This window comes from Myotis nattereri (genome assembly GCF_964212035.1).
Source record: "Myotis nattereri genome assembly, chromosome: 7".
Classification (NCBI taxonomy): Eukaryota; Metazoa; Chordata; class Mammalia; order Chiroptera; family Vespertilionidae; genus Myotis; species Myotis nattereri.
This window is the reverse complement of record NC_138082.1, coordinates 41,015,731-41,035,076: the sequence shown is the minus strand read 5'-3', so window position 1 is coordinate 41,035,076 and position 19,346 is coordinate 41,015,731. Positions and strand designations below refer to the sequence as shown.

At 41.6% G+C, this 19,346-nt stretch overlaps 1 protein-coding gene across 1 annotated transcript in view; it reads right to left on the bottom strand.

Annotated features, from left to right (window-relative positions):
* The window catches only part of PDE11A (phosphodiesterase 11A), a gene marked incomplete at both ends in the record, with an annotated part of 286,244 nt that extends 267,650 nt beyond the window's left edge, over positions 1-18,594 (bottom strand). The window contains one exon of the mRNA XM_081095861.1: positions 17,698-18,594. Coding sequence (XP_080951987.1) covers positions 17,698-18,594 — 897 coding nt within the window. The remainder of the gene's footprint in view (positions 1-17,697) is intronic.
* Positions 18,595-19,346: the final 752 nt, after the last annotated feature.

The window sequence follows — 19,346 nt, the reverse complement described above, 5'->3', positions numbered from 1 at the left end:
TATTTTACTACCCATTTCCTTAGGCACATAGTGGCTTATCAAAAGTGAAAGCATGCAGGGGGAAAAAATAGTCTAATATTCATTTATTCAAGTTTTCCTATTTCAAATGTTGAAAAACTAGCCTATTCTTTGGCTTTGTACAGTTATGGATTTTTGAGAATTAGAAATGCATTCATAATAAATGAATTCCTTTATCAAGGAAGGAAAAAATGATCTTTCATAAAAGCTGGAGAAATTAAAACAAAACAACAAACAACAAAAAATTCCACACACAAACCAGGCATTGTGTTCTGCTAGAAATAATGAAGCAAGATGCAGAAGTTAAGGTTCGATGTGGTTTTCAGTCAAGAGATCCTGTCAGCTCTAGGAATGAAGCCACACAGCTTACAAAGTTTGGTTGACTTTCCCTTTGATGGATCATCATGAAAGGCAGCAAGTCCTGTGGCTGAATTTTAGAAATGACTAAGCAAGTTTCAGAGAGTTAATACATTGAGGGAAAAACAGAGGCGCTTAACTCCCACCCGCTCCTGGTGGATTCAGGTGAATGGAAAATCTTTCTTTTCTGTGTACAAAAGGAAAAAAAGAACCCTCCAGGGGACACTCACTCTCAAGAACTACAGGTTAAGTGAGACAAGACCTTAATCAGCCTGAGAATTGCTAGCATGGTAACTACTGTGTTGCTATTGTTAAGAATTCCTGGTGGATACTGGGCTAAGAGACTTATCAAAGAAATAATATTTATCATTGTTCTCATTTTAATAAAACTTGGTATACCAAATTTTTTAATACTAATTTCCCTGTCACTTGTTCTACTTAGAATGTACTTGAGGGGCAAGGTCTTTTTTATATTGCCAGGCAATGACCCACAGGAAACAAATTACAGCCAGGGGCCACATGGAGTAACAGTTTGAAATGTAATTAAAATCTGTGTGTTTTAAAAGAAAAACAAATATTTCATGTGCTTGATTTTAAAATTAGAAAGAAAGGTACAATCACAGGTCATATAGCAATAAAAAAGAAACTTGATTGTTTTCTGAGGGTAGCCTATGAGATTTAAAATTTTGATTTTTAAATTAAAAACTGGGGAAAAATACTTATTTTCATGTTATACCCATTTTAGGTTAAGGTCATTCATGTCCAAGAGGGCAAGAAGAGGACAGGAACAAAAAGAGAAGAAAGAATAAGGAAAAGGAGAGACAAGCATGATGAAGGATAAGAGATGGGAGGGAGGATGGGAAAGGGGAAGGAAAAGAGGGAAAGTTGGGAGGGACAAGGCCAAGCAATTACACAAAAGGAAGACAGGTATGGGATGTCAGAAAAGAGGAAATGGAAAGCACAAGACAGAGAAATGGAGAGAGAAAAGAAAATATAGGAAGATAGAGGAAAAGGAAAGAGGTTGAGCAAGCCAGTGGTTCATATGTTAAGTGAATGTGTTTGTTAACACTATTGTTCCATGAGCTTTGGAACACTAAAAATTGTGATCAATTTCTTTGGGAATGTCATTTAACTACTGTATTTAAAACAAAGGTCACAAGAATTTCATACTTCTCAAAGGATTGAGTATTTTCCACAGTAATGATGATGATTCAAATAAAAATAACTAGCCTGAGCCGGTGTGGCTCAGTGGTTGAGTATCAACCTATGAACCAGGAGGTCATGGTTCTATTCCTGGTCAGGGCACATGCCCAGGTTTCTGGCTGGATCCCTAGTAGCAGGTGTGCAAGAAGCAGCCAATCAATGATTCTCTCTCAACATTGATGTTTCTATCTATGTCTCCTCCCTTCCTCTATGAAATCAGTACACACACACACACACACACACACACACACACACACACACAATATAATAATATCTAGAGGCCAAAAAGGAATCTGACAATCTTGGAGAATACTTCCGGGAAACAAGTACAGACTAGAGAAACATAAATACATTTCATTCTTTGGGGGAAATGAAGGTGTTGGTGGTGCTGCTGCTTCATTTGCTTTCATCAAAGGCTTGGTACTGGATTCTCCCTACACATAATTTGGTTTAAATTACCCCTCCTCCCAATCAGAGAGCTCCCAGTCTGAGGTGTTAAACTCTCCCTAGCAAATCATTCTACCTTGCCTAAAGGATTTCGCTACTGCTATTCAAGTAAACATGAAAAGCAGAATACAACTCCTTTGCTCCACAGTTGCCATTATTAACTTTATAATCACTATTTTCCAAAAGCTCCAGACCTGTTATATTAGTTATAGCTGAATCTATTTTTTTCTTGCTTTCATCTTCCCAGCTCTGTTCATTCCTCTTCCCTATTGGTAGTAGATGAATTGCTTGGTTCCCTGTGTCTTCATTCTCTAACACATTCACAGCCTGGAACACTGTAGCCCTGTACCTGACCACTTGACCTAGAAACCCTATCCATTCCGATGTATAAGAAAGTGAAAGGACCCTTGGTGTAAGGTCAATATTATTAGCTAAATTCTTGATCTTAATCTGACCTTGTAACCTAGTAGCAGTACCTAGGATACTTGCACTTGTGGTTGAATTCTCAATTACATTCCTTTTTCTTACTTATTAATATAACAAATATTTCTTGAGTGCCTAACTACTATGTGCCACACACAGGAAGTGCTACAAAGCTGAGAAAGTCATAGCATCTGCCCTCAAGGAGTTCACAGTCTAATGCAGTGGTTCTCAACCTGTGGGTCGCGACCCTTTTGGGGGTCGCCTAAGACCATCGGAAAACACATATATAATTACATATTGTTTTTGTGAGTAATCACTATGCTTTAATTATGTTCAATTTGTAACAATGAAATTGGGGGTCACCACAACATGAACTGTATTAAAGGGTTGCGGCATTAGGAAGGTTGAGAACTACTGGTCTAATGGAAAGACACGTGAGCCAAAATTTAAATTACCAAAATGCAATAAATAGCAAGAGTCATATGAGCAAAGTGCTGTGGAAGTAGGTAGAAAAATAATGAACTTCCATGGGGAATTTGATTTCCTAATTACTTAATCTTATAAAGTCATAGTATAGGCATCCTGGAATGGCTTTATGGGTGTGCAACCAGTGTAGTCACACAGGATCAAATGCCGAGAAGCATCACTCCCCAACCACCACCACTTGAAGTTTAAGTTGGATTTGTGTTTTGTACGTGAAGTCTGGTGCAGCATGCCCTAAGGACTCACACACAGTCCAGCCTCCTCAGCCTCTGCTCCCTGCCCAAGCCTCATGATATCCACTTCTTTCTACCTAGGGTGCAACAGGGTCAGGTTGATGGAGTATGAAATGGGTGGGTGCCCATATTCTGCTGTTGCCCTCCATTCCCAGTGAGGTCATGCGAACAAGAAGGGCCAGAGGCCCTATGGTATCTCAGAGTGGAGAAAGGCACTGGCCCCTTCCCAGGAAGACAGTACCATGGCATGTTCAGTAAGTAACTCTGTGGTGCCTCTCACCCACCCCAACCAGGTACGGGACATGTTCTGTCACAGAGATTGCAATCCTTTGGAGTTATTCAACTGTCATGGGTCAGGGTAGCTGGCACAGGGGTATTGATTTCCCTGAACACTACCAATACCCCCATTTTTTATTTTTCACTGGGTCCCACAAATTATGTAGCCAAGTCTAGCCTCAGCCCCTCAGACCTTTGAGCTTAGAGGCAACAATCTCCTTAGCAAATTTCCTCCCTCTAGAGTCCTAGTCTCCAATCCATTTTCAACAATCCATAATAATAAAAGTGTAATATGCTAATTAGATCGGACAGCCGAATGACCTTCCAGATGTCATTCCGGACATCCTTCCAGATGAAGCTGCCACGGCGGGGACCAAGGCAGAGGTGGTTAGGGGTGATCAGGCAGGCAGGCGAGTGGTTAGGGGTGATCAAGCAGGCAGGAAGCAAGCAGTTAGGAGCTAGCGGTCCCGGATTGCAAGAGGGTGCAGGCCAGGCTGAGGAACACCTGCCCCCATGCACGAATTTCGTGCACCGGGCCTCTAGTGGAAAATAAAACAGCAAGAATCTCTTCCCTGCATCGTTAAGGTATTCCAAAGCCCACCTGATTTTCCCCTCAAATTGTGTTGTGGGGAATTAATCAAGCACATGAGCCCTAGACTGTGAAAACCAGGAGTATCTGCTAGAGAAGATAGCTAACCACTTGAAGGTCCTAGACTTTGAGCTACATGCAGTGGCTGTATGGGATCCACTATGGGGCAGGGCTAAACTATATTTGCCAGCCTCCCTACAGTTAGGTATGACCACATGCCTAAGTTCTAGAGTCTCTAGAAAGACAATAAAACCGGAGCAAGAAATGATGGGTGCCACTTCCAAACCTGACCCACAAAAATTCCCACTTCATTTGTTCATGTCTTTCCCCCTCATCTGCTGCCTAGATGTTGGTGTTGACAGCAACCTGAGAAGCCCACATTTAAGTTGTTGGAGGCTTGGGAAGAAAGGAATCCAGTGTTGGAGGAGAGCTACCTGCCAATCAGAAAGACCTGTGCTAAGCTTCTGAAGAGTGAGAAACAAAATTCTGTTATGTTACCACTGTGTGCCATTGGGCCTAGGAGGTGTATCTCTTAAGACAAATAGTACTCTATTAATACATAGATATATAAAAACTTTAGAAAAATATGTACAAGAAAGCACAAACAAAGTAAAAGAGAAAAATCAGCCCACCACTCTGAGAGCACCTCTATTAATGTTTTGCCATATCATCTCCCAGCCATTCCCCAAGCACTAGTCCAATCACTTTTCTACTGAGTTCTCATTATATATCAAATAGCATGTTAAACACTTTTTATATGTAATTTTATTTAATCCTGACAGTGACCTTTGAGGATAGGTATTGTTACCCCATTTGAGGATTACAGAAAGGAACAACTGGAAAAGTAAAATATGAGACAACTCTTAGGTGGTGGAACTGGGAACCAAATCCAGTCTGATTCTGATCTCAACCCCTCCCCGCAGGCTTTTGTTGTTATTGTTAAAAAACTGGGATGCTATTGTCTTTTAAATATGTTTCTCTAAATATTTTGTGAGCAATTTCCTGATTAAATAATCTCTTTTATTATGTACCATAATCTATTTATCCAACCCTCTAGTTGGATGTCCAGGTTGATAATTTTACACTATTTTAAGTAACACTGAAATGAATATTCATATAGAAAAATGTTTGCACATAACCATAAAAATGTCCTTAGGGCAATCTGGAATTGCTACATCAGAAGTTATGACTATTCTTAAGGCAGTACATGAGTATTGCCAAATTGTCCTACATCCGTGGTTTCCAAAGGGGCAGGGGGAGGATTTTGCCCCCAGGGGACATTTCACAGTGTTGGGAGACATTATTATTAGTTCTTGTCATGACTGGGCAAGAACCTACTGGGTAGAGGCCAGGAATGCTAAGCATCCTACTATGCACAAGTCAGCATTCTCCACAGCAAAGAATTATCCGGTCCAAAATGTCAATAGTGCCACCTCTGAGACACACTAACCTACATAATGGTCCCAACAGTGCATGTCACTCTTAAGATGAAATAAAAAGCTATAATAAGGGCTCTTCCATTCATTTAAACATGATTTACCAAGGACCTACTGTATTCCAATACACTGGTAGGAGCTAAGTTAGCATTGAAGGAGGAGGGTCAGATCAATAGCCACGAGTAAAGAGATGGCGTAGAAGTAAATTTTGGTTTTACGTGCTAGAGAGAAAGCACATCTATTTCATTTTATGCTCTCATATCTTTTCATATCATTTTGCATTACATGATTTTCATAGAATTTTGCATTAATTGTACAGGCTTCCTATAGTTGCTACAAGAAGTGATTAATAGTGTTACATGGCTACATATATGAATACTTGATCCTGATTATTTCAAGGCTATCTCTAAAGAATAAAACTGGTTATTTCTTTAACAGAAACTCAAGGTCTTAGGTATATAACTTCCCTGCAATGACAGTGATCTCTTTTTCCTCAGTTGATCTTTTTGCTCTTTAATTTACTGTAGCAGATCACCTCAATTTAGTCAATTCAAAGACGAAGAAGTGTTTTCCTGCCCTTCCTATTTTAAATCAGTAGGCTCTCCCTGATTGCCAGTTCCTTTCCTTCATGGCTACTCAGTGGGCTCACAGCAGGCATGGTAAAAAAAAAAAAAAAAAAAAAAAAGGGAGCAAATCAGAAGCTATTCCTCTTGTTCCTTCATTTGAGAAATGGTGGCAGAGCAGAATGGGTAGAGATACTTTGCTCCCAACTGTGCTATCAGCCTCTTCTCCAGAGGTTCTGTACTCCTCTGCCTGCTGGGTCCGTGCCTGGCACATTCACTGCCACTGGCTGCTCTCCTTGCTTCTCTATATGATAATCACCAGACTACCATAAAAAGGAGGTACTGTGGCTATCTTGGGCTTTCAAAGACAATGCTCCAAGAAGAGGAAGTGAGAGAATAGGTTGACCCCAATCTCACATACCTGAAGACAGAAAAAAAAAGCCAGCCTTAACCACTGCCCAGCACATACACCCTCTCACTCAGTGGTCCTCCGGAAGCAAAAGGAGAAAGAGGCTAGGAGGGAAATATGGGTTCCCCATAAAGGGAGCCATTCGAGCAGGGGAGCGCAGCTTCACTTCTCCAGGGGACCTTATGCACAAGAGAATAAAAATCTAGACTGGTTTCCTTAGCAATCCTGGGATAATCTTCCCCACACTATCCCAAGCCTACAGTTCTTAATTCCATTATAGCCATTATTAAAACTTTAAATATGTAATCATGCACATTAAGTTGCCAAATACCCATAAAAACTATTAGCTCATTAAACTTGCACAGCCATTTAAATGAAAACGGAGTACCATCTAATTTCTTTAAAATGAAAAAAGTAAAGGTTAAAGCATTCTGGTAATCTGATAAAGTTCTATAGGGAGCATAAGTAGTAAAAGGGTAATGCTCAGTATTAAAATTAACATCATGTCTAAACAGAAAAACATGAAATAAAAAGGTATATCTTTTTTGCAAATAGTCAACACATTTAGAATAAAATTGTGTCATAGATTCCACCTAGCCCAGTGATGGCGAACCTATGACACGCGTGTCAGAGGTGACACGCGAATTCATTTTTTTGGTTGATTTTTCTTTGTTAAATGGCATTTAAATATATAAAATAAATATCAAAAATATAAATCTTTGTTTTACTATGGTTGCAAATATCAAAAAATTTCTATATGTGACACGGCACCAGAGTTAAGTTAGGGTTTTTCAAAATGCTGACACGCCGAGCGCAAAAGGTTCACCATCACTGACCTAGCCTAATAAATTATTAGAGCTTGATTACAAGCACCAAGATTTAGTGTTCATTTACCCGTTAATGTCAGCTCCTAGAATCTATTTAGTTTACAAGTACTGGACTCAAATAGTCATTTTTTTTAAATCTCTAGGATTTCAAGAATAAAATTATAAATGACCAATCTGGATATTTCATATGGAAATTTAAAGCACAGGAACACAATGGATACTTTTGCGGATTATATATTATACTAGAAAAATAGACATATTGATTAATTATAAAAAAAAAGAAGAAATTAACATAACCTTATTTTTATGCTTGTCAAATGCACAACATGTAGTATGGCCAGTAAATCCTGACAATCTGATGTTCATTTAAAGCATTTGATTACATTGTAAAGCAATCATTACCTGTGTATAAAGCATCATGAATGTTAAAATGTAGCCGGGATTTGTTTTAATCAGAATGGGAATGATTGTCATGAAGGAGAAAGGTCTTAGTCACACATCTTTAGAAACTACATCACGACTTGCAGGGCCACATGGGACAGACCAGGGTCAGTCAGGAGGCAGAAAGGGAGAGGGCAGGCATGGCCCAGAAGGAATGAGTGAGACAGGCTAGGTTCCGTGAGTAAGTTTAGGATTCGATAGTTTGAATAATTTTGACAAGCTCTGGGCCATAGAGGTGACCCCTAGATGTCCAGTACCTGTCTCCTGGGTGACTTAGGGCAGGGGAAATAGTGGCTTGTGTGACAGTTGGAGATGTGGGCTCTAGATATGTTGCTCTGTATATCAAAGGTACACCTGGAGGAGAGACATATACTCTCTGCAGTTATTAGCAGGCCCTGGGAGGGGCAGGCTTTCCAGGAGGATCAAGGCTCCAAATGCCAGGATATCAAGAATCTAGGAAATAAGAAAATATAGTCAATATGGGTACTACCACATTTTAAATCAGTTCTCCTTTTATGTGCAAGGTCCTCCCAGGCCCTGGTGGACTGTGCATTTAAAATACTCATAAAGCCTTACATTTCTTACTTATCCTTATGAATGTGCTTTTCTATGATCTCATTAGAATCTAATGGTTAGATTTAATGATTATATCCTTACGAATTACCATATGTGGTAGACCTGTATTGACTATATTATCTCTATGTTTTAGCTTTAAAAAGTAAGGCAGAACTGGAAATAGAATCCAAGATTCCTGTCTCACAGTCTAGAGAATGTCAATTAACACCCTGATGTCTTTTACAGCTTCACGACATGATAGTAATGTAAGAATTTAATCCCCAAACAAATGGGCTTAGTCGGGTAGTACAGGGAAAGGTTTTACAACTAGACCAAAGTTATCTGTTCCCTGTACACGTGTTTGGCCCAAGTTACCTCCCATAGAGTTTCTTCTGGGAAATTGAATATCAGGAATAAACATAATTACTTGAAGAGAATAAGGCAACCAAATACCATTATGGAAAATGGTGTTTCTAAGCTCATTTTCTACATATTTCAGTCATTATTCTCTAAGTGCTGATGAAACTAAGTATCCAAATATAAAGGGATGTTCCTGTCTGACTTGGTCTCTACACACACTTACATCCGTGATGAGTAAGCTAACATCCCTGGTAACTCCGGATAGTCCCCATTTGGCTCTCCCGATGCACTTGCCAACTTTTACTTCCCTGTCTGTGCCTGAAGGCTGGCTCCCATGGAAAACTGCACCAGGGCTTCCTTTGCCCTCTGGGCTTCAAGCAAGACTGGGTTCAACCAATGAATGGCATTGGTGGAAGAGAAAGGGTATTTCCCAGTGGCTGAGCTCCTCTCTCCAGCACCACAGCTTGGGCTCTCCCACAGCGGTAGCTCTCTCGGGGTTCTGGTAGTTGCACCCTCCTCTTCAGATCTAAGGGTGACGGTTAATTTCTACATAACAAGAGTAGCTATACTATTTGCCTTTACAGACCTTATTATTTCATCTGGGAGGTAGAATGAGGAGGAGGTCAAGCAACCAACCAATTTATTGGTGATAACTATACAAAACAGAAGGAAAGAGGTGACTCTCACTTGGGCATGCCCATGGGACATCTCATAATATCTTGGAAAGAGTAGGATATAAATGCAGCCATCTCAGAAGTTACAGGACCTTTACAGAGTATGTCAAACATAAGATATATAATCAATAAACTTGAAAGAGTCATGTTTCTGAAAAATAAACATTAGATTGGTCAATGAAATAATAAGGATTCACATTCCCTATTACAAATACTTATCAGGTTGGTCAATATAATCTCCCATATCTCAACAGATTTTCAAAGAAAAAATCCTCACATCTACAAGAGCTAAGGCTGTAAGGCAGGCATATCAAACTCAAAGGCTAACACGGGCCAGATAAACGAGGCATGAGGCCCGCGGGCTGTGAGTCTGCTATACGCCTGCTATAAGGGGTATTTTCCCTTCGGTAAGCTTTACTGTATGATGGGGTAGTCATGGGAAGACGAGAACATGCAGCTAGCCCAAACAATCGTGCTGCATCCTATGCTTCTGCCTTGAAGCTGGCAGTGGACTGTTGTTTGTTGTTACTACTTGGTCAGTGGCATGGTCTCCACATACAAAGAAGTAAAAGAAAAAAAGAAGAAGAAGAAGAAAGCAAAGGAGGGGGTGGGGAAATAGGAGTCTAGCAATTAACATGATGATTTGATCAATGCAGAAAGCAATTCAGATGATCAGTTATCTGGATGGTTTTCATAAGCCCCATTTAAAAAATAAATCTACAAAATAGGATCCAATGAGTTTAAAGATGTGTTCAGAGGATGAATTTCCTGGTTTAGCTGTCTATATTGCCTGACTAGGCGCAACTTTCTGCTTGGAGGTGGAGCTGACCACATAAAGGAGGTATAAGCGGTAATTATTCAATTGAATAGAAAACCTTGCATTAGCCCTATATGGTCCACTGCAGTGAATGAAAAATAAGAAATCATGATCTTGATCTTGAGTGCACAGACATGATGTCATTTAAATATCCAAATACTTATAATACTAAGAATAGAAAGGAGCACATTAAAGCACTGGAGAAGTTCAAAGGAGGGACAGATCATGTCCAGTTTGGGTGGGAGGGGGCAGGGATTACCAAGAGTTTCATGAAATGGGCTTTGAAGGGAGAAATAATTTAAATTGGCAGAAAACAAAAAAAGAAGGCAAAGGGACAGCAGTGTGCATACAATGGTTAGTCACCAGTAGAGGCCACAAAGGGAGTGGCTGAGCTTGAAATTTCTAGAATCCGGACATCTGTTTGAATCACAGCTCCCTCACTTCCCAGCCTCAGTTTCTCCTTCTGTAAAATGAGGTGGTAATAGCTACCTCCAGGGATTGTTGAGAAGATTAAAAGAGGTATTGCTGTCATGTCTGGCTCATGGTTTAGTGCTCCTTAAATGGAGTTACTGTTAATCAACAGTGGAGCTTCAGTTTCCCTTTTGACTATCATTATGTTTAACTTTTTTAAAATTGATACCCTAAAGAGGTGTCTCAAAAGTTCCTCATTTTTTCATTCAGGTGAAAAAGATTTCTTGTACTAAATTTGCAAAAGCCTAATGCTATATTTTATGATAGGAAACAGAATTCATCATTAATGTGTGAAACCACTATTCAGTCCTTGAAACCAACCAATTAATAAGAAACTCTTGGAAATATTAAAAAAAAAAAATACAGTTTTTAAGGAAACCTTCTTTGCTATTTTAATCCGCAAAATAAATAAATATATAAATTTAGCCTAAATGCCTATAAATGACCAGGAACCCAAGTTTCTCCTAAAATATTACAAATCCAACCCACTATTTTATAACTAAACTGCTTTTCTTGGGATTCAAATTCTAGTTTCCAGAAGAATGTGGTTATGTTGCAAAACACCACCCTCAAAATACATGACTAAAGGAGCAAGGAGTGGACCTCAAGGATCCTGGTGACTTTCCTATAAAACAACTCAAAGCTATTTCAGAGGAAAGCTTCTTCGACACTATATTACACATGAAATACTAGCTTCCAAATTGAGCCAGCCAGACTTGTAAATATAAACAGGTGACCCAAACCTCGGGAACCAAAATACATTGGTCAGATTAGTAAACATTTAGCTTAGGGGTTGGGGAAAATGAAGTTAACCTTAAATTACCTCCACAAGATTCTGTAGAAACTGTACTTTTTTGTAATGCGTCCTCATGTACAAAGCAGCTAATGTGATTTGTCACTGTGCTTATCATGATCGTGTGTCTGTCTGAAAGGGGGGTTGAAATAGCAAATATTTCTTGCCTCAAGCAGAAAATCAACTCTGCTTCTGGGCTAGTGAACATGTCTGTGGGCTTGGGGGCATTTTTCCAACACTGTGTGCAAAGCTGAAATAAGATTTCATGAAACTCTTTTATAATACTAGTGCTGGAGTGGGATCAACAGCTGCCTTTTAAGCAAGTCTCAGCAACTTAATCACAGAACTAAACCCATGTCTGTCAGCACTGGCTCATTAGGGAATGAAGCATTTTCGTCACTGATTTTCTAGCTACATGAAATTAATCCCTTCTGAGGCCAAATGTAGTTATTTCAATGGAAATTATTCTAAAATACAATTTAAAAAATTAAAATTCAGTGCAATGTATCATTAAATATAACGTGTGTATAACTTTTGTTTTGTTTTGTTTTCCATCTTCTCTCTTCAAGGATAAGCAATCAGCTCTCCTTTCTTATATCATGAGAAACCAGAGCAAGCTATGAATGAGCAAAGATGAAGAAAGAGTAGTCCTAGAAGAAAGGATGAAAAACACGGGAATAGAAAAGCACTCTCCGGGCATTTAAAATGGCACATAATTTAATTAGGATGGAGCTGAGGCCATGCGAAGCAGTACACACTAGACTGGAATAATATTGAACTTTTCCACCTAAGACTCAGTGTGACTCAATCAGGGCCAGCACTGTGGGCATTTGACGAGTGCAATTGCGGGTCTCCCTGCTTGTGATGTAATTCTATCTTTGAATTTATGCTGTGAATCTGTGCTTTGGAGTCCAGTAGGGAAATGGCCTATGAGCCTGGAGCTTGAAGCCTCAGCCCACACTCAGTCTACCCTCCCACTGCTTGCCCAGGACTGCTTCCGGGCCACTGCTCCCTGCTCCCTGGTGTCCTGTGCCCCACCCAGACTACCCATTTGTCAAGCCTGCCCTGAGATTGGGAGCCACAACCAGGTCACATTCATTGGGAGAGAGGTCCATATCCCATGTCTGCCACTGCCCTCTGCTCTTGGTTGGGGTCTAGGTGGGAGTGTGAGGAGGGTCAGGTGCTCCATCAAGGGGAGGAGCAAGGCTGTGGCCATCCCAACCCAGAGCTGGCAGCACTATGGCGAATTCAGGCAGACAACTGAGCAGGAGCCTCTCACTCACCCCCAATCGAGGTACTGAGAATTTCTCAGCATGGAAGTTGAAATGACTTCGGGGCCACATTTCTGCTGTAGGTGGGGCAGCAGACCCTTAAGAAGGGAAGATTGATTTCTCCACCTCCAGTCAGGCTCCTGCTTTATTTATCATTTTGCACTGAGTTCCACAAATTATGTGGGTAGCTTGACTTAAAATCTTTATTTACCCAGTTTCTCTTATGGTTTTTGTATCAGCATTACCCTTCTCCGTATCACCCAGGTTTAGAATCTCTGAGTCACCGTTGCCTTCTCTCTGTCCTAGTCCAAATCCACACCTGAAGGACATCTCCCACATGTCCCCTGCTGCCCATTTCCACTGTTCCAGCTTTAGTTCAGTTGTTCTCCATGGCTCTACCAGACCACCTTATAGACTCCTAATTATTTTCACAGCTTTGAGCTTCCCCTTGGTCAATCCATTCAGCCGCTGCCACCAGGTAACCCAAAACATCATTCTGATGATGCTAAAATGTTTTTAAGGGCTCCCTGTGGCCTACTATTAATGAAGTTCAAGCTCTTTAGTCAGGTATTCAAGGTCTCTTCTTCTTTTGCCCTCCCCTTCCTTTTAAATATTAATTCTATAGGATATGCAATACTTTGGCCAAGTTAAACCACTCACTGTCCTCTGTACACATTGGGGCTTGTTTATCATCTCTCTGCTGAAGCCATTTTGCTGTACCTTGATCACTTCCCCTGATGCCACGACCATTTCCAATAAGAAAACCCAACCCTTTTCCTAGCTCAAATGGCACCTCCCCCTTGAAGTCTTCCATCATGAGCCAAGTCACAATGAGCCAAGACATTTTCCTCTAACGCTAATGCCATTTAGTTTGTGTCATTAAGTACAGCTTGACTGTAAATATGTGGAAGGCAAGAAGCATGTCCTCTCATTGTTGTAGGCCCACAGGCCTCCAACCTGAGCCTTAGGTGAATAATGGACACTCAGTGTGTGTTTGTTGGAACTAATGAATGAATAAATATGTTGTGTAAATAGATCGGGTTTCCTGAAAGCCTGGCACACCTGTAACCCTTCTGCATCATCCCCTTTCCTCTTCTCAGTTCACCTAACAAAATATCGTGGATGCCTTTCAAGCCCAAAGCCCATCAAACACCTGTGTCATTATTATCAACAGTAACAAAAGTATCATCTCACACTTTTTATTAATGTTTAAAGTGCTATGTTCTGTATGCTTAGAATAATCTCAAAGAGAACATCTGTTACTTGAGTGCTCTTATTTTCAACCTCTTGAGGGCAATTTTTTCATTACTAAATTAAAGTGGGCTGTTTAATAACTTATAACTGTCAGGGGAAAATGGTAAATTGCAGCCACTCTGATCTATGCTGTATATCTACAATGAATTTTTTTCCACTTGCAATTCATTATTTGTCATCAAATTTCAAGTCTGTTTTTTAGGACTAATTGAGGAAAGTAATGAAAAATAATGAAATAAACTAAGGGGTATTTCTGCTGTAAAAAAAATTTTTATTCAACTTTAGTATTTCATTAGACTATCTTTCCGTGACTCCAAAATGCCATACTTATCATAATCTCATAAGTGTCTTCAATGCCTTTCTCTCACCCATATTCTGAACCTCCAAGAGGATCATTAACCTAATTAACAAGTGATTAAATTCTGAGACTGTGTGATAATTGCATCTCCTGAAGAAAAAAAGTACACTAGTTGAATCTGAACAACAAAGACCTTTAAAATATAGTTAAAGAATCATGGAAGATGGTTATATTTTTATATAGAAACTTCGAGATGTTTACAATATATGATCAGGATTACAATAACATCATGATAAAAGAACATGCATTTGGAAGGTTGCCAGTTTTCATTAAGAAAAATCTATAGCAGCATAAAATGGATGGGGGGAAATATTAGAACTTGGGAAGGATGCAACATCAATATAACTCTATAAAAAGTTTATAAGTTACTAAGGGGAACAAAGTGTAGGGATAGGCTATGGTCAGTGTTATCAATCACATTTAGGGAAATCTCAAGTAGAGGGTGGAAGGATAGATATTTCTCTATCCCTTGAATGTAAAATTGATTCTAAAATATTTAATTTAAGGGGGGAGCATAGCTCAGAGGAAGATTAGGCCAGTCAAAATGTGCTCAATTCACATCTCAGTCCCAGATTGGGGGGGGGTGGGGAACACCTGAAAATGAGATGAAGAGAAAGAATGCTAGTAAACTAGATATCATCATAGTCATTATTTTCTGTTACTATTTCCTAAGTAATTGCAGTGTGCAGGTAATGTTTTAGGGAATTTAATGTAATATCTTTTTATTTTCTTTTTTTATCCTCACCCAATGCTATGTTTATTGATTTTATTTTTTTAATATAGATATTTTTTATTGTTGATAGTATTACAGATGTCTCCCATTCCTCCCCCCTTGCTCCCTTACTCCCAGCCCCTACCCACGCCCCCTCATGTCTTCGCCACCCTATTGCCCGTGCCCATGGACTATGCACATAAGTATAGAAGTCTTTTGATATATTTCTTTTCATCCTCCCACCCCCACATCGAGGTATGTCAGTCTGTTCTATTTATTGATGAGAGAGAGAGAGAGAGAGAGAGAGAGAGAGAGAGAGAGAGAGAGAGAAACATTGATGTGAGAGAGAAACATCCATCGGTTGCCTCCCATACACGCCCCAACAAGGGATTGAACCTAAAACCTAGGTAAGTGCCCTGACCGGGAATCAAACCTGCAACCTTTTGGTGTGCTGGACAATGCTCCAACCAACTCAGCCACCCAGCCAGGGTTCATTTTATTTTCAAAACAGTAATCTTTGCCATGTAAGTGTCGTTTCCATTTTGCAGATGAGGAAACTGAGACTCAGAAGTCAAGAAATTCTCCCACGGTCACACTATTGGTTTTGGAGATGCGTCATAACAAAGGAAAGAGGTGGCTTCATCAAAGAGGAGTGCAGGTAAAATATAAAGCACACCATGTTAAAAATATATAAAGGAGGCCAACCTGCTCAGGAAGGGGACTTTCTAAGCAGATTCAAATGAATACAAGTAGTGAACTAAGATCGTAAACTCTCAACCCATATAACACCCTTCTCTTCCCTGCCTTTGCCAGTCCTCCCAACAACCCAGCCTTACAGCCATCATTACTACCCTGGGAGAAAACAAAAACAAAACCTCTCCCTGCCCAATGTCAGCTTTCAAATATTAAAAAGCAACTTTGCTTTACACTCTGTCTTCAAAGCAAGAATAGGGCCCAGAAGAAACATCAGCTGTGAAAATCTGATTTTCTATGCCTGTGATAACACCTCTAGCCACAGTTCTAGTCAGTAGGAAGACAAGTTAACTGCTGAGGAAGCTGGGAATTATGCTCTTGAAGAAAAGAGAGTATATGAACAGTATTAAATAAAAGTTAGGAGCTGAAGGAGGGGAATAAGAAATTAAAGCTATATAAATGGGAGAAAATCAATTGGTGAAGAATGAGAAAAGCAAAGGCAAGAAAGAGCAAAGACTGCAATTCCATGCTATAACAAGCGTCATCTGACTAGGAAGGGGTTTTTATAGCCCAAGCACACAATAAGAATCTGAATACTGGGAAATAAAAGAGTTTATGATTGTTCAACTTTTTACAGAATCCTCAAGATATGAATTTGAGGATTGCTCAAATTCATATGAATTTGAGCTTTTATTTCTTCCCATGGTTTTCTGGGATTGTAGGAAAAGAGACACTTGTTAAAGATAACTCATTGGTTACTTGACCTAAACCTATCGGTCTTCAAGAGGTATATAATGAATAATGTACCTAATCAATACAAAAAGATTAACAAAAACAGTATTTTGACAGGCATCCCTTAACATTAAAGTGTTATAGTGACACCTCACAAAAAAAAAATGAAACTTGGTTTAATACAAGCTAGTCAATTTTCTACGTAAAACTGTCAACTTTCAGATGAAATATAAGTTTACCTTTAATGTCCTTCCCACCACTTTTGCTGTTCTGATCAATAGCAACCAAACTCTAGAAAAACATATATCTCCTTTAGACAACTGGAAGGAATGCTCAATTCTTATGAACGCTGAAGAAGTCTCAGAAAGTGGCATCCGGTTTCACCATGTCCAGTAACAGAGACTGAAGAAATTAGAACTGACTGGCTTTCAGATGCAGGGTAATATCAAGTTCAAGTCACTGTGAAAATGAAAGGCTTAGAAATACCAGATGACAGCATGTTCAGTTTCCTTTTCCACTTGAAATTAGCATGTTTACCCTGCCCATTGCCTTTGGAGTTGCTAGAAAATTATCAATTTTTTGTTTGTTTCACAAACTAAAAACCTACTGCTCAGTCCTATCAAAAACTGATTGCAGATAATGCTGCATTCCAGCCTACAGATAAATCACCCCTCCACTTTTCCAACCTCTGAAAACTCAACAACAACAACAAGAACAGTTAAAATAGATGCTAAATAGACTCAAGTGTGTCAGAAGACCATTCTTCTGACCTTCCCTCTCTTCCACTTCTCCCCTACCTTAGAACTCATGCAACTGTAAGCTGGAGAAGGGGATAGGAAAGTAGTTAGGCATTTTGTTCCCTTTCCAAGCACAAATGAGAATGAAATACATTATGATCCCAAAAAGACATCAGAGACACCAACAAGCCCATTTTCTTCAGACTAACACTGGAATTCTGGAGTAGACATCTTTTTCTATCACCCCACAAATACATTCTAAAACCATACACCGATATTCTTAAAGACAAAGTATCTTGACCGAGAACACATGCTACCATTGGATGCAAAATGTAACCCTTGTTCCACACGAATTTTCCACAAACCACTGTGTGTTAGGGAAAGACCATGACATCAAAGATGGTGTAGAAACACTCTAAGTGGTCTACACTCAGAAGGAATTTAAATAGCAAGATTCGTATTGTAAAGAGTCTAAATTAATGTGTTTCTGGATGCCAAAGGGTAACTGAAGGCTTGGCTCCCAGGCCAGTGGGGCTCTGGAAGGGGGGGCAACGCGAAGTCCTACCTGGTAGGCATCAGGAATGTTGACCGTTTCTCCATGCTCCCCGACATAGCCAATGATGCCTTTGCCCCAGGGGACCTGCACCTCGTTTGAGTTCTCTGTGCTGCTGCAGGGCAGCAGTGGGGTTCCTGCGTGCACATCAAACAATTTGGAGACCAAGCTCTTCTTGCCAGCAGCCACCCTTTCCACCAGGAAAAGAGAGCAGCGGTCAGCATCCACCATGAGGCAGACAAAGATGAGGATCTTGTAGCTCAAGCTAGTGAGGTCGAGGTCATTGGAGATATCCTTGACCAGTTCCAGAAAGAACTGGCGCTCGTTATGCTTTTTGAGGTGGCACTTGTAGTCCATGGCCGTGGGGGGATATTGAGGCAGATTCACTCTGGATTCCAGCAGGGCGCTGAGAATGTGGGCTGTGGTGGGAGGCAGGGAGCTGGCCTTGCGGAGAAGCGCCCTCCGCCGCACACTGCTCAGGGGCTCCTGGGCCCGGGAGGTCACTTGTTCATCATAGGTCCTGTTCACGTGGATGGCTTTGGAGCGGGCAAAACTCTTCCTTAACTCTTTCTGAGAAGCTTTCCGCTGCAGGTTCCCATCCCCCCGGCCGCCGCTGGCCCAGCTGGGACTCAGGGGAGCCCCACCACAGTCCCCGCCACCCGGAGGGGGCTGGCTGCTGCCTGAGCCATTTGGTCCAGTGCCACCACCAACGCTGCTGCTGCCTCTGCCCCCGCCGGTGCCCGCCGGTGCAGGCCTTGGGCCTACAGCCCCCTGACTCTGACTGTGCCTCTGCAGCCACTTCTCCACCATCTCCTGCTTCCCCTTCCGCATCAGGTAATCTTCCAACAATTCTGGGTGCCTGTCCAGGAAAGTTTCCACCTCCCCGAAGTCCAGGGGGGGAGCTGTCATGGTCCCAGCCACAGCCTCCACTGCCTCTTACACTTGGACCCAGTGTTTACCTTTCTCAGCCCTCTAGCTGGTCCTCCACATGTCCACCCCACCAGGACTCCCAGCTCTGGGCGGAGATTCTGCAGAGCAGTGGCTCCTAAGGGGCTGGGGGTGGCCCTGCCTCCGGGCTCAGAGAGTGGCTGGCACGAATCCCACCCCTCGTCCTGCAACTCCGGCTCCGCACAGGTGCCCCGAGCGCCCGAGGCGGCCGCAGCTTCAGTCCCAGAAGCCGGAGGTGTCGCTGCGCTCGCTCAGGCTGCCGCCGCTGCCGCTGTAACCGGATGAGCGGACCGCTGTGAGAGGGAGGTAGCACAGGACACGCCCCTGAGTGAGGCGAGGGGCCGGCGGGAGGCGAGGGGGGAGGAGGGAGCCGCGGGGCCGAACCTGCCCCAGTCCACCGCCGGGTGCCAGGCGGTTCCTGGAGTGTCTCTGGCCCGCGGGAATCGGCGCCTGGGAACTCAGCCGACTCCTGATTGGAACACGCACTGAGGGAGAAACGCACCTTGTTTCTTCCCCTTCCTTCTTACCTTACCTCCCCACCCCTTCCTACTCCCTGCCCGTTAAGCCCTTTAAGCCTCCAGCGTTTCAAGGAGGCTCCATGGGGGCCTAGTGGAAGCCCCTAGTACAAGGAAGTGCTGGTGTTTTGCAGGAATCAGACCCAGAAGCTGACCCCGAGGACGTGAGGATGCTCAGAGACAGGCAGGGTTATTTTC